The 16,213-nt window shown below is 39.3% G+C and overlaps 1 protein-coding gene and 1 pseudogene across 1 annotated transcript in view; both read right to left on the bottom strand.

Moving 5' to 3' along the window:
* LOC105034007 (UPF0613 protein PB24D3.06c) overlaps nucleotides 1–15,816 on the bottom strand; it is a 56,295-nt gene extending 40,479 nt beyond the window's left edge. The window contains exons 1-2 of the mRNA XM_010909030.3: nucleotides 15,490–15,816; nucleotides 5,525–5,601 (exon numbers count right to left, since the gene is read on the bottom strand). Coding sequence (XP_010907332.2) covers nucleotides 5,525–5,601; nucleotides 15,490–15,684 — 272 coding nt within the window. The 5' untranslated portion in view covers nucleotides 15,685–15,816. The remainder of the gene's footprint in view (nucleotides 1–5,524; nucleotides 5,602–15,489) is intronic.
* LOC140857754 (uncharacterized) lies at nucleotides 1,064–4,549 on the bottom strand (annotated as a pseudogene).
* Nucleotides 15,817–16,213: the final 397 nt, after the last annotated feature.

The raw sequence follows: 16,213 nt of genomic DNA on the forward strand, positions 1-16,213 counted from the left end.
TCAGCAAGGTAGGAACTGCACAAGAACTCATGCTTTCTCTAATCTGCCCCTTCCGCAACAGTTCCTCTACCTTCTCTCGTAGGATGGCAGTCTCCTTAGGACTCATCCGATAGCATGGTGAGTTGGGTAGACTCGCACCTGGAATCAAATCGATGTGATGCTGGATGTCTCGCATAGGAGGTAGTTCATGGGGCAATTCCTCTGGCATGGTATCTGCGAACTCCAACAGCGGCTTCACCGCTACAAGAATCTCCATGCTTTGCAACTCTTCAGCAGTAGTCACTAAGGCCTTTACCACTAGTGCATGGACCTCTCGGATTTCTTTAAGGTTAGCTACCAACTCATGGTCGGAGTATATCATGGTAAGAAAAGCCTTCCCCTCCACTTTAGAAGCTTTGGATTGGAAGGGAGCAAGGGTAAAGCCGATGCCGTCCTTCATTAATTTATATACATTGTCTCTACCCATATGCTCTGCATCTACATCGAATTGCCATGGTCTCCCAAGCAATAGGTGATAGGCCCCCATGTCGATGTTGCAGTAAACCTCATCTTTATATTTTCTGATGGAGAATGGCATCCTACATCTTTCTGTTACATGTACCTTGCCCATGTCCTTGATCCAACCGATAGAGTAGGGATTTGGGTGCTTCTCAATAGGTAGCTGCACCTGCTTCACCATGTCTTGCCTAATGATGTTCTTACAACTGCCACTATCAATGATGAGACTAAACCGCTGGTTGTTGACAGTGCACCTAGTTCGAAATACCTTGTGCCGTCGGGTCTTCTCCTTAGCCTTGGGGGTCAGCATCAACTTCCTCACAATGTAGGCATACTCTTCATCTTCCTCGTAGCAATCTTCATCTCCATCAGGCTCACATAGTATGTCATCTCCCCCTGCAGGCTCTTCATCATTGACAGCCTCCACAATGTTCATGCTTTTTCTTTGCAGACATTCGCTAGAGCGATGCCCAACCTCATTACATTTGTAGCACTTGAGACCTCCTGGTTTGGCATAAGGGTTCATAGCCTGTTGTGGTTCTTTATCGGTGTTGGGTCGTTGAGGTCATGATGCAGCTCGATCTTCTTCCGAAGTCTCCACCCTTGGTTGATTGGGACTCCACAGGGCTTTGCCTCTATCAGTATTAAACTTAGACATCTCACCTTGGGTCCGACGTACGATATCGAACCTATTGTTGCGCCTCTCATTCATCGTGATTTCAGCCTTTAGTGCCATGTTCCTCGCCTCGGAGACGGTCAGTAATGTATGCACCCCCATCTTCTCTCTGACGGCTGGCTTCAAACCGTTGAGATACCTCGCCACTTGTTGGCCCTCGGTCTCCATCAGTTTGTTTCGCTCCATAAGTCAAAGGAACTCTGATGTGTACTCGTGCACAGATCTCTACCCTTGCGTGCACCTCTGGAATTGGGAGAATAAATATTGCTCATAGTCAGGAGGGAGGAATCAGCTCCTCAAGAGTTGCTTCATACGGCGCCACGTTCTAATGGGGCCCTTCCCTTCTCTTCTTCTAATCTCCTACATCCACTCCCACCATGCGGATGCTCCACCCTTTAAGCGATAGGCCACTAACTTGACCATGCGCTCCTCCGACACCTCCATGTGCATCTAGAATCGGTCGCACTCAGCAAGCCAATCGAGAAAGGCCTCTATATCAAGGTCACCACTAAAGTTGGGAACATCGACTTTAAGTCGATACTCTCCAACTGCTCTGTTGCGATGATCGCCATAATTTCTGTCGTGACCTTGGTCGATGTAGTCCACATATCCTCCATCTTCGTCTTCGTCTTCAGAATCTGGGATATAATTATTGCATCGTTGGTGATATAGAGGAACAGGTCGGACGGCGGGTTGGCCACGAGCGAAATCTCAAGCACGTTCCCGATCACCTTCACGATCCCCATGGGCATCCATCTGAAAAGCTTCAAAACGAGCGATGACATCGTCAAATCTTCTCTTAATCCTGTTGAGTCTCTCACCATGGGCTCTAGACGCTGCCTCCTAGGTGTTGATTGTGACCCAAATGGCATTCACCTTCTGATCGTCATCAGCAGGATGGTTGCTTCCCTCTCCGTCACAAGTAGCCATGAATAACCTAAGCGAATCCTAGGCTCTGAGTGAGGAAGCGAAGAGCAAGGCTGCACGTTGCCTTATTCGGTAGCAGAACCAAGCCTTCAGGAGATAAATTGGAAGTTTTTTTTTTGATTGAATGAAAAATCGTGAGTACATCATAGGGCTGGACTAGGCGTTATTTATAAAGAAAGCCATAGCCTACTTGCATTTGAAAATAATGTGGACATAATTTGAATTTGGACATAATATGGACCAGATACACTCCTTATTCTGATCTCTAGACATAATATGGATCTGGACATAATATCGACCAGATACACTCCTTTCAAAAATTAAGATAAGATAAACTTCACTATCCAACCCACCCACTCTTGTGAGCATGGTTGAATTTGGATAGGAAGATCTCCTCCATACGCTCCACATCACAATTGTAGATAGTTTAAGGGGAATGTCATCTCCACTCTCATCAGATATAAATATGGGCTAGAATCTTTTCACCCTTGCAAGATATTTCAGTAATCTTAGTAATATCCGAACAAGAACCACCGAAGCTGACTAAGAAATGCAATGGAACCTGAGGAACCTTATTCAATGTAGTATAAAAGGGTTTTTCCTTCAATTCTTTTCATTTTCTTTCCAAATAAATTTAAGTTGATCAAAACAACTTTCAATGGAACTTTCTCTTTAGTGGAGGACTACAACGCATCCAGAATCAAGATCAACTTAGAAAATTCTTTTGATGGACCTAACATTTATCACTCAATTATAGGGCCAATAGAAGAGGCATTAATATGGCATGGATCACAATAGAATGAACAGACAGATCCATGTCTTAGGGAGCATTTTTCTTTTTTTGGCTGAATCTATAGGTAAACATGCATGTAGGAGCCTGAATGCATCATATTAAGAGCTTTAAGCAGCCCAAGAAACTTAGTTCAAAATCATATTATCAGATTAAACACATAAAGCCATATTAAATTCAAACATAACAGCATGAAGAAATTTACATTAATGTCTGACCCAAAAAAGAGTGGGTATCATTCTCTTTATGGTAGAGAAAATAGTCTTACAATGCTTCCATAACTCACATCCTTTACACGGTGGAAGGCCAGTTAGACCATTTGCTTCAACTTGGCCAATGATGGATGTCCCAGTTTACAGTGCCATTTTGTGTAAAACAGTACAAGTATAATACCCTAATCTCCATAGTACAAGTAGAAAAGCTAATAGTAATGTCCACCTTTCTTCTTCCAGATTATTAGAACCTAAAGATGCAATGAATGGGGAAGAAAATTTTGGAAACATTTAACAATCCTAATAATTTGCTCGCTAACCACAAAATTAGGGAAAGATTATAAAATCAGGGTTAAAAAAATTTAAAAAAAAAAAAAGATAAAGTGGCAGGTTAAGATGGGATTTGCCAATGCTAACACCATCAACATTAGTGCATCATATAAATAATATAGGTACCACAGGTCTTGAACAAGCATTTATAAGAAAATTGATGATGCTGTTCTGTTATATAATTTGAGTCTCCAAAAAAAATCAAGGACCAAGGGACTGACCAAGAGAGAAGAGGAAGGATACAAGACTGAGCCAAAGTAATCAAGCAATCAGCTGATAGAGCACTTGATGAGGTTGTTCTCAAAACACCTAGCGTTTAGTGTAGTCCTCTGGAAAAAAGATAGTATCCCATTGTAAAGGACATGCAGTAGCATTGACAAGTCCGAGACATCAAAGGACTGTCCTCTTAGGCTACGGGCATAAGGCACTTAACAATTAAGAAAAAACAATAATGTTTGCAAAAATCAACTTGAAAATATTTGGGAGATGATTCATGAAGGCCATTTTCTTGCACAGGCAACTAACAAGAAGATCAAAAGAAAGAAAAAGAAATCTGAAAGTTGTCTTTGTCAACTTAGAGAAAGCATATGATCAAAGTATGCTGATCCGATACCGCCGGCCGTATCGGCCGGCCAGCGGTATGGTTTCGTACTGTACCAAACCGACGAAGGCAAGCGGACCCGAATCGGAAGAAAAAAAGAGAGAGAGAAATAGAGAGAGAGAAAGAGGAAGAAAGAAAAAGAGGGAGGGGAAGGAGCCGACGGGGCCGCCGGAGGGCGCAATCCACGCGCGCAACGCCGCCGGCGTGAAATAGGGGCAACGCCCCTATTTCGCAAATTTTTTAAAAAAATTTAGTTTTAAGTGAAGCCGGCAAATAGTTTGCCGACTTCACGTTTTTTGTGTTTTTTTTTTAAATTCTCTTAAGTCGGCAACCCAATTGCCGACTTCATGAGTTTAAAACCAAAAACAAAATGAAAAACCGAAACAGACGACTGTCTGTTTCGAAAAAGAAGAAGGGGGCGGAGCCGCGGAGGGGCTCCGCCCGCTCGACCGCCCTTAGGCCATCGGTGTCGGCTCGCCGGCCACCGGGGTCCTCGCAACGGAGGTACCGTCCATCCGGTAGGTCCCTCCCCCCTCCGAGCACTCTCTCTCTCTTTCTCGCTCTCTTGAAAGTCCTATCGGACGATACGGGGCTCGAAAGCCCTCCGACGGCTGCAACCGGCCACTGCCGGCCTCCGACGGCTCCCACCTCCCTCCCTCTCCTCCTCTCTCTCTTTCTCACTTTCCCTATTTTTTCCTTTCATACCACCGGTGTACCGAATTTACCGGCCAAATCGTACCGGTTTCCCACCGATCCGGTACGATACGGGGTGTACCGACCGGTTCGGCACGGTATGGGAAACTTTGCATATGATAGAGTTCTCAAAACAGATATGGTGAATGATAAAGAAGAAAGATGTACATAAGGTGTATATTGAAATTGTTAAGAACAAGAAGGCTTGGGGTGTGACAGAGTTTAGATTTTAGAAGGAGCGGTGAAATGAAACAACAAATAATAGTGGGCTGCACCAAAGGTCCACACACAAAGCCCATAGCAACACTTCTTATAGATAATTACCAAAAATATATGAAAAATAACTAGTTTCATTACCTACAGACAATTAAATGCTAAATGGTGAGACAAGGTTGAATGTTATATTAAAATCATTGAGAAAATTTTAAAGGATAAGAGTCTGAATAATAGTAAATAAGAATATTGGATACAACTTAAGTATGAATGGAAATTAAACCCTACAGAGGACTATTTTGGTAGAACAATACCACAAAAGTCCCCAAACTAACCAATCCAGTCTCAGACCATGTTGAACCAGGGCAGAGCCCCATCAAGCTGTTTGGTTAGACTGCTTTAAGCAAGAATATTCTATATTGGTGGCATTTCACATTAGGAGCAGATATGTGTTTTGAAAACTAATATTGTTTCTCAAAAGACAAAAATCACACAACAGCTAGGCAGTACATAACCCATAAAAACAGTTTGATGAAAGAAATGAATGAAACAAGACAGGGTGTCTCAGGAGAATGTCGACATACTCAGTTGCCAAAAGTCCATCTGTCAATCCACCAATAAAAATAACTTGCTGGTTGAAATCACCGGTTTTGAATGCCACCTGTGAGAAAAATATTCCAATATAATAAGATTACCATAGCAAGTACTAAAAATGTTATGTTGGTTGAACAATGCACCATTACAGATGCTAATGCTATAGTGCATAAAGTAGAAACCATGGTGATTATGACAAGATAGGCTGGCGGCTTGCCCTTCCCAAGGTACTGGGGCAAATTCACAATCACAATGCACCACATCATTGACTTAATTAACAAGATGAAAAGTAACTATCTGCAAATGCTTAGATGCAATCCCCAAAAACAAAATCCCATGATTTCGAGGATAGAATGTTCACCAGCATAATATTGAAGAACATGAAGACCGATATCAGTTTCTGAATACCAGTGTCAGTAATGCAGACATATGTAATTTGCAACTGTATCAAAATGTGAAATTCCACTTTCTTCTGTTGAAAGTCTCAACCATGAGCTTTTCATTGCCACAAAACGCTACCAAGCCAAGTACGCCATCTCGGTACCAAGCCCTATACTGATGCACCCTGTCACTATGTCAATACGCATGGTACAGGGGTCAGTTTGGTATTAGTACATCCCCCATACTGTATACGAGTACCAAACTGGTACAGTATGGTATGCCCTGTACCATCCAGTTCAATACAATATGGCATACCTTGCTACCAATGCTTGTCAGAAGGGCATATAAGCCATTTCATTTGCTGATCATGTTTAAAATAGTTAACCATGTAGGGTAAATAGGTCCAGAAATAGCGAGAAAAGGAAGAATGAATTGCTTAGGCAAGCACAGTAATTAAAGTGCTATCTTTAAGATAGTGATTTCGCCACAATAGATGAGAGGGACTCATGGAAATGCTATCTCCATGATACAATGCCTAACACTTCCAAGATATCTAAGGGTTGAGTGTGGTTGCACTCATTCAGGATCTTGGGAACCAAAGCACCCAACCTGAAACAAGAAAAGAGAAAAATTAAACTTGCAAGTAGAAGAGAATTTTGGTGATTTGTTTGTTAGAGAGAGGAAAGTTTTCTGTACTAGACTCTCATTCGATCGCTATTATTTATAAAAATAAAAAGATGCAAATAGTGAACATTCCTCGCCGAATAGTCACAAAAAAGTGGTTATCGATTCAAGAAATCTAAATCATAATAAAACAATATTATTCTAAACATTGGAAAAAACTAAATCAAATTGAAATGAAGTGGCTATGGGAAGTTAAACTTCTGATGGTCATAATTCAACTGTTGGGACCCATCCTTGGTTTTCCAACATTCAGAACATTGGCCGGTTATATTTTTTTAATTTCAAAATACTCACACCTATTTTCAATTATAAATAAATAAAAATAACTAGAAATTTTAAAAAAAAATTTGGGTACATGTATCGTACATAGCTATAAGGGGCTCACCTTGGAACTTATAAATAAGCATGAATCAATAGGTACAAATATGATTGAGAGGATTCAACCTTAATATTGAAACAAAAGATTAAATAAAACAACGTCCCCACTTTATATAGGTCTTTGGTCCTCTTAAGGCAGCACGTTATAGGCCACGTCCTAATCCCAACTTAGCAAGTACACTAGGGTTTGATAAAGACCCCATGGGAAGCAGCCCTATCTTCCATAATTGCAAAATTAAACTCATCAGAAGTGTTCCATAACCGCAAATCACTCGACAAAGCTGTGAGTTTTGTTAAGGGCAAATGTCCAGCCTATTTGTTTTAGAATTTAAGTGCATTTAATTGAATATGATACTTTATACAGAAAAGAAGGTCCTTCTCACCATTGCAAAATAATGCACTTGAATTACAACCTACTCACTAGTATTTTTTGCATATTCCCTAGCTAACTTTCCCTCGAACTCCATTCATGAGATTCTCAATTTATAAAGTTAAACTTCATAAAATGAGATCTTTAATTGTAGAGAAAATTTTGGCTAAGACTATCTCTAGTTGATCAGGAATAGCCCCATATCTCTCCATACTTTATATATCTTTTGACCGGATAATACTTTCGTTAAGGTACTTGCAAGCACTTGGTTAGTAGACACATATATTTAAGAACTATTTTACTCTTCTTCCCAAGTTTTCTATAGTATCTTACCTTTCTTCACAATTTTTGATATTACTTTACATTTCTTCACAAGTTTTCTACATGATTATATCTTATAGCAATATGTCTACTACTACCAGTAAATTTTTTTATTCTTAGAAACACGTATAGCAACTTAACTATCATAATATGCAGTGCTTGCATTATAAGCATATAAATAAAAGGAATATGTCGTAAGAAACATCTCATGCATAATAATTCCTTACCAGTTTAAGACCTAGCAACATGCTTGGTTTTTTTAGAAGATAAAGTAACACATAAGTGTTTCTTAGAAGATCAAGCAACTATCCTCCACTCAAACAAAATAAAGCCATAGGTAGATTTGGAACTAGATTTATCGGAAGCCTGATCAGCATTAATGTAACATTTTAAAATTTGGTGAAGTGCATTTATACGTAAAGCATAATTTATAGTGATTTCAAATATCTCAAAACTCTAGTAAGTTCTTCCTATTGTTCCTTACTAGATTCACTTGTAAACTTACATAATCTACTAACAACATATGTAATATCAGGTCTAGTAAAATTCATAACATGCATTAAACTTCCTATAATATTAGCATATTCTTTTTGCTTAACAGGTTTACCTTTAAGGGGTCTCAAATTATGATTAGGATCAATTGGTGTTATAATTTATAATCAAAGAAACTGAACTTTCTTCAAATTCTTTCAATATAATGTGATTGTGTTAAAATAAATGCACTATTATGTTTTATTACTTTTGTTCCCAAAATCATATTACCTTAAATCATTGATCACAAAACTTTAGTTAACAAAACCATTATCTAATGAAAAGATATAAAAGATAATGGAGAGACATAGTGCTATATTATCAATCAAATAGAGATAGTCCTAGACAAAGACCAGTCGACAATTTAGATGTCATTTTATGAAGTTATCTTTATAAATTGAGAATCTTGTGAATAGAGCCAAGGGAAAACTTAGATAGAGAGTATCCAAAAAATACTAACAAATAGGGGTGGCAAAATATGACCCAATCAGCCAATCCAACCCACGTTCGACCCGCCATAAACAGATTTGGGTTTGGACTAAATGGGTTCGGATCATAAACAAGTTGTCCCGTTTAACCCATTTATTATTCAGGTCGGATTCAGATTTTAGGTGTCTGACCTATTTAACCCATTTATTTTTTATATCGGATCAGATCAGATTAGATAACCCATTTAGGCTAATAAACTTGGGGCCCGAGGCCCGAGGCGGCTCATTTAAAACTTAAAACATCACGACTGAAAAGAAAAGGCGGAAAGACCGAAAGAGTATTCATTTTCTCTGACCCTAAGAGGGCAACCAAGCGGCGCCCCCATTTTCTCTTCCTCTTCCACTTGCTCTTGGCCAACCAAGCGGCAACACCAGCGCCCCATTTCATCTTCCTCTTGCTCTTGGCAAATCAGGTGGCACCCCATTTCCTCATCGATCAAGTGACCAGTGCTGCCTCTTCCTCAACTCTGAGTGTCTCCAGCAGGCGGTGACCTCTTCGTCAACTCTCGATGTCTCTGGTGATCCTAATGCTCCATTCTTCCCCCTCCCACTCTTTGGTGGTCGAAACCCGTCCAATCCTAGCCCTAATCCACTCGCCAATCTCCATCGATCTGCTGGAGATCAAGAACATAGGAGATCTAAAGAGTTCATTCCCTCTTTCGTCTCCTCTCCATTTAGATCCAGGTATCAGTTCTTCCCTATTTTTTTGGTAATTTTTTTGGGTCTTTTTCTTCACTTTAGGGTTTCATTTGAAGCTTTGTTAATATTCGATTTGTTTTCCCTATTTTTCGATTTTTCACTGATATATTCAATTTGTTTTCCTTTTTTGGGGTTTTTGCTTTAGGGGAATAGTAGATATCAGCATTAAGTTAATCGTCGGTCTCCATATTTTTAATCATTATTTGTACTCTGTTTATTTCAACATATTATCTTAAGATCTTGTAAATGTTTTGTTTGCTCCATTTGCTCCCTTCCTTATGTGTTAATTATTGTGTTAGAGATGACTGCATTCATTAGAATTTCTTACTGTGGGAAGCTGGCTTGCATTTCTTTTATTCACTGGTGCCCACAGGCGATTGACATACTATCTACAAGTTTCGTTGATGCTATATCGACTTAATGCATGCCTACTCCAGCAGGACAAAGCTCAATTACTGTTGAAGGGTTATACAAAGCATTTTGTAATATTTCCCTTGTCAATCTTTATCATATTGCTGTATATCTCCTTCCTTCATGGCCTGTATTTTGTTCTTATACTTTACAAACTACAACTGTAGTTAAACTCTGTGCTGTTTTACTTGAATGAAGTTATACTTCTCTACCAAAAAAAAAAAAAGATATCGCAGGATCAGATCATCTTCCCGACTGAAGCTGTTTTTGAGAAGGTATTTCATATCTTATTAAATTATTGATGCTTTTGGTTTCAATGCACCTTTTGATTATGCATTCTTGATGCATCTTAATCTTTTTTTTTCCTCCGTATTCAGGTGAATCAATCTTCTGAAAGAGGCATGGATGTTGCCCAATGTCGTGTGTTGCCCAATGATAGAATCTTTTGTTCTATCATTTACTCTTGTGTGTTACCCAATGTTGAATTATGTGTAATTGTCATGTGAAGACCTACATGCAGTTAACAATGCAATTGTTATATCGTTGTCGCGCAATTTTTGGATTGATTATAGAATATTGTAACAATTTTAGCTACAATGCTGCAAGTGATAAGATTCAACATTATTATGTTGGTTTTTCTTTGTTACTTTATTTTCTGCTATATACTTGAGTTGAACTGCCTCCAGAATCAGTCCATGCCATTGCCACCGCTTTGTAGATCTTTTCAAATATTTAGATTTCTGTTTTTTTTACTATTTGATGTATTAAACAAGTCAGGTTGGGTTGGGTCAGGATTAGGCTAACAAATTCTATTTTAAACAGGTTAAACAGATTGGGCTGGATTGGGTTGGGTTGGGCTAACAGATTCTGTTTTAAATAGGTTAAACAAGTTGGGTTGGGTTGGGTTGAGTTGGGCTAACAAATTCTATTTTAAACATGTTAAACAGGTCAGGTTGGGTTGGGTTAACAGGTTATCCATTTAATAAATGGGTTAAACGGGTCGAGTCGGATTACCTATTTATTAAACATGTCAGGTTCAGATTTTAATTTTTGATCTGTTTAATAAACAGGTCAGGTTCAAGTTTAAAATTTTCTGGCCCGAACCGCATCTGACCTTACCTATTTATGACCGACCCAACCCGATTGCCACCCCTACTAACAAATAGGTTGTATTTCAAGTGCATTATTTATTTCTATCCTTGCAATAGAGGGGATAATTATCTATCCTATATAAAGTCTCATAGCTAATTACATGCACTTAAAATCCATGACAGATAAGCTGGACATTTGTCCTTCACAGAACTCGTAGCTTTTTTGTGGAGCAATATGTGGTTGAAGAGTATTCTTGATGAATTTGCCTTTGTAAGTATGGAAGACAAGGCTACTTCTTATGGGTTCTTTGTAAAACCCTAGTATACTTGCTAAGCTGGGATCAGCACATGGCCTATACCATGCTGCATTAAAATGACCAAATACTCATGTACAGTGTCAACATTGTTTCACTTAATCTTCAATGTTTTGACTTTTGAGACCAAGGTTCAATCTTCTCAATCATTTGAAGTCATCGATTCATATTCATCCATAGATTCAAGGGTCATCCACCTATGGCAATGCACTATACAAATACTCGAATTCATTTTTTTATTTTTATTTATTTATTTATTTAAAATTAAAATAAGAAGAAATGTTACAATATTTTAAATTAACCAACCAAAGGTTGGCTGCCGATAGACACTTTCAGGTTCAAATGTTATGAACATTGGGAACCCATGGGTCCCGACAATTGAAATTTTGATCATTGAAAGTTAAACTTTCAACCAAGGTGCACGGAGCTAGTACCGAGATCCGTGCTGGCCAACGATGGTATGAATCGGTACGGATTTGTATCGGACTGGACCAGCGCAAGCCGACATAGAAGCAAAGAGAGGAACAAGAGAGGAGGAAAAGAGAGAAAGAGGGGAGGGAGAGGGAGAAGGAGAGAGTGAGGGGCAAGGAGAAGGGGAGAGAGCATGGCCGGAGGAGATGCCGACGGTGACCACAGGCGGGCCACAGGAGCACTCGAAAGGCCACCAAAACCTCCGCTTCCTCTACCAAATTGCAGCTGAGAGAGAGAGAGAGAGAGAGAGGGAGAAGAAAAGAAAAGAAGGGAAGGAAAGTCGGTGGAGAGGCCGTCGAGGACCTCCGATTGGTCGTCGTGTCCGCCAAATGATGGAATCGCAACCCACGGCTCTGCAGGCATGAAATAGGGGTGATCACCCCATTTTATAAGATTTCTTTTGAAAAATCCCAACCACAATGAAGCTGGCAATGGATTTGCCAACTTCACCAGTCATTGTTGTTTTTTAAACAAAAAGACAACGAACAAGAGCAGTTGCCCCTGCTCTGCGGCTCCATCCACACCTTTTCCACCATCCGATAGCTATGACAGCCATCCGACGCCCTCCGACGGCCTCTCCACTGACTATGCCTCCCTTCGGTACCCTCGCTCTCCCTCTTTTTCTTTCTCTTTCTCAATTAAATGCCCTATTGGCGACATAGAGCCATGGAGGCCGACGGCCTCGACGGGCCACTGCCGGACCTCCTACGGCGGCATCCTCTCTTTTCCTCTCTTTCCCTCTCCGTCATCCGATGTCCCTATTTAGAAGGCCGAATCATCCTGATTTATAGCTGGCATGGCTCAGAATGCCCAGAACCATCTGGTTCGGGACGATTCAGCAAACGCTGCTTCCAACAACTTTATTTCCATCTAATTTAAATTGAAAAGTATTTTTAAATTGAAAAACAAAATAACCAGCCAGCCTTTTAACTACTGGAACCATCCAAAAGCTAGTTCTCAACGGACACTTGGGTCCCTACAGTTGAATTCTGACCATTGGAAGTTAAATTTCCAACGACCACTTCATTTCATATGATCTAAGTTTTTGGGTCTGTTTTAGTGCTGATTAGGAATACTTGAATGAATTGTCACTTATTTTATGACTATTGGACAACTGTTTCCATCTCCCTATTTTTATAAGAGTGATTGAGTGAGAGCCTTACACAAAGAACTCTCCTCTCTCTCACAAAAAAACCACCAAACTTCTCTTCTACTTTTAGTTAATTTTTCACTTTTCTCATTTTGGTTGGGTGGTTTGGTTTCTGAGAAACTTAGGGAGCACTCCCTTAGAGATATTGAAAGTGTGAAGCACTGTATCCTAGAGATAGGATTCCACAAGTCCATCAGCATCTATAGTGGGAAAATCAATATCTTAAAGATAGAATTTGCTTAGTATGCCTTGCCTAACCAAATTCATTCTTTCCATCTTTCTTTGTTTCTGCTCTATTGCTAGACTTATTTTCCTAGCAAACCCATCTCACTAGAAAAGATACTTGCACAAAGATGACAGACAAATCTGAAAATCAATGTCTAGACTTGAGTGTCTTTTCCCCAGATGGCACCAAATATGTGAAAGTAAAAAACTTCACATGCATGTCTAATGATTTGAGAGCTTTTCTACAATTGACTCTGTATTTGATATCAGCTCTATGGATAATCACCAATTTCTGGGAGAGGTAAACCATAGGAGGAGCAGGAACCTACCACAATACATAGAAGCTTGTGCGTGAGTAGAGCATACTACCTATTTTATTGATAACACAATTAAAGTTCACAAACCAAATAGCAACTTTCCATGATCATAGGACAGAAAAAGAGTCCAAATGAGATAGAAGATGGTAAGACTTGATAAAGGCAAATATGTTCATCTTTGAGGTCTAAAGCTAACGAACCAAATAAATATATAATCCTGCATACAAGTTTAAATAAGAAGAATGAGATCCAAGGACACGAAAAAGTTCAAGATAAGGATATTAGCAGAGGGTAAAGATTATGCACCCCTGATTTCGGATTACAAATTTTTTGTAGAGGGGTTTGTGTTATAGGATCCAGATAAATAAGTACTTTTAAAAAAAAGGCCAGAGTTTGCTTATCAAATCTGCATTATGAACAGATCTGAACATACTAAAATAAAATTAAATGAATATGAGGGTGGAATATGCAGTTCCTGGTTGCTATTAAAAAAAGATTACAAAATGTAGGGTTACGAGTGACCAAGCCTCGGAATAGAGAGGAAATAGAAGAACGCATCATAATAGAGCAGATTTATCAAAGAACATATAACTATAAACCAATGAATTTACACAAATTACAACTTTATCAACTAACAACATAATCTCCACCTAGAAATAAATTTTAAAAATTATATAAAAATAAAATAAAATTGTGTTTCCCAACAGGATGCAATTATAAATCAATTAGAGAGAAATCTAAGGAGAAACAAGAGGAATAAAAATAACAAAAGTTAGCACAATAGGAACCTGAGCAGTTGCTTAATAAGGAACTTATGTTCAGAAGGCCTCCTTTTATATGCATATACATATACATATAAATAGATGTATAGTAAAAAAAAAAAAAGAGGGAAGTTTGAATATGTGTACAATACCCTGGGCATAGGTGCAGCACAATGTTTCTGCTTACATTGAATCATCTACATTACATGAACTAGTGTCAATTGCTTAAGTACATCTAACTTCCAGATCCTTCTAATTGCTAGAACTCAATATGTGGTGACATAAAATAGAAGGGCATAAAACATGTATCACCAATCCAAAGGCAAGAAGCCTGAGCCTTCTTTTACTGAATCTCATGCCTCCATAAATTCTCACCTACTCATGACAAGTTGACCAATAAACTCCACAAGTATGTCACCATGCAGTCACAGAGAAAGAAAGGGAAAGTAAAGGCCTCCTGTATCTATCTTAGCTCAAAATGTCAAAGTTATTATTATGGCCTGACAACAAAAGAAAGCCACCTCCAGGAAAGCAAGTACAACCTAGAGGAACCTCAAACATTATAAACTCATATGCAATCCATTATCTTCTCAATATCAGCTTTACCCACTCTTAAGTTCTGCACCATCTCCAATGCATCCACATGCCAAAGTACCAGTCTGCACCCTCCTAATGAATTGCAAGGATAAATAAAGGAGACATGGTCCTCTCCTAATAAAGATCGAGAAGGCATGAGTTTCCCACCTAGCTTTTCTAATAAACGCTCAAACTTCCACTTGACTCAAGTCATGATACATAAAGGTTTAGAACATTGTGTTCCAAGCACAATATGACAAGATCCCAAGCAGCAAACATGGGGCAATTGCCACTTAAACTTTGAAATACCACCTTGACAGAAGAAACATAGCAGCATCATGACACAATCTACAAGATTTTCTTACAAAATAACCATAGGCAAATTTGAGAAGATATTGTTTTATTGGATCTTTCTTGACATCCTGAACTTCATTTATAGTAACAAAGAACCAAACAAGGAGGGCCAATATCCTGCTTTACCGATCCACAGTTACACAACAGCAAAACAACAGCACATGCGATTGACAAAATTCCAAATGAAATCTAGCTACTACATAGACATCAAAATTAACCACCGAAACAAAGCCAAGCCTGACCTCGCATCCATCAAAGAACAGACACACCAGTCGCGAATTTCGCTGACAAACATAAGATCAAACACCATATCTGCTGATCATCTAGAACAGCTATAAAGAACTCAAATCAGCTTATTCTATCACAAAGTTCTGTCACAAGAAAAACAAGAAGAGAACTTTTTCTTGGATTTTGTTGATTTTTTTTTTTTTACCTGTACAGGCTTGGGGCCGTACTTAAAGAGAACGCCGCGGAGCTGGTTTTTGCGGGAGCCGAGGCCAAGGCCTTCGGAATCGGCGGGGATCGAGGAGGCGCCGTTGCCGGAGCCGGCGGCGGACTTGATGGAGCGGCCGCGGACGAGGCCGGCGAGCCAGGAGGAGGAGGCGGGGACAGTGGCCGAGGGATTCATGGCGAGTGATCCTTCTCCCCCGCCCGGAGAGAAGATGGGAATTAGATTATCGCTGTTTTCTTTTCTTTTTTTTTTTATAACTCTGGAGCATGGGGGCTCGTCACAGGCTCGAGAGGGATCGGAGACGGTGTTTTCCATGGTGCAAGCGTACATGTATAAAACGAAGGGGAATGGATGGTGATGGATGGTTGTGATCCCGTCTCTTTATATTTTTAAAAATAAAATTACAGAAACTCCTTTCAAATTTGGGCCAGATACACTTAAAATCTTGAATATTTAAAAAAATTTCAACTAGCTATCGAAACTTAATTTTCATTTCCCAATGATCTATTATCATATTAACATTATCCCTAAAAAATAAAAAATAACAAAACTACCATCATTTTTATAAAAAATTTAGCGGATATTTAATGAAAGCTATATTTTAAATATACTTACACCGGCAAATATCTAATTTTCTGGCCTATCACTATCATATGAGGACCGCATGAAGTGGGGCTTTAGTATAAGCAAGAGAGAGTGACGTTTT

Source organism: Elaeis guineensis, chromosome 5, assembly GCF_000442705.2.
Source record: "Elaeis guineensis isolate ETL-2024a chromosome 5, EG11, whole genome shotgun sequence".
Classification (NCBI taxonomy): domain Eukaryota; kingdom Viridiplantae; phylum Streptophyta; class Magnoliopsida; order Arecales; family Arecaceae; genus Elaeis; species Elaeis guineensis.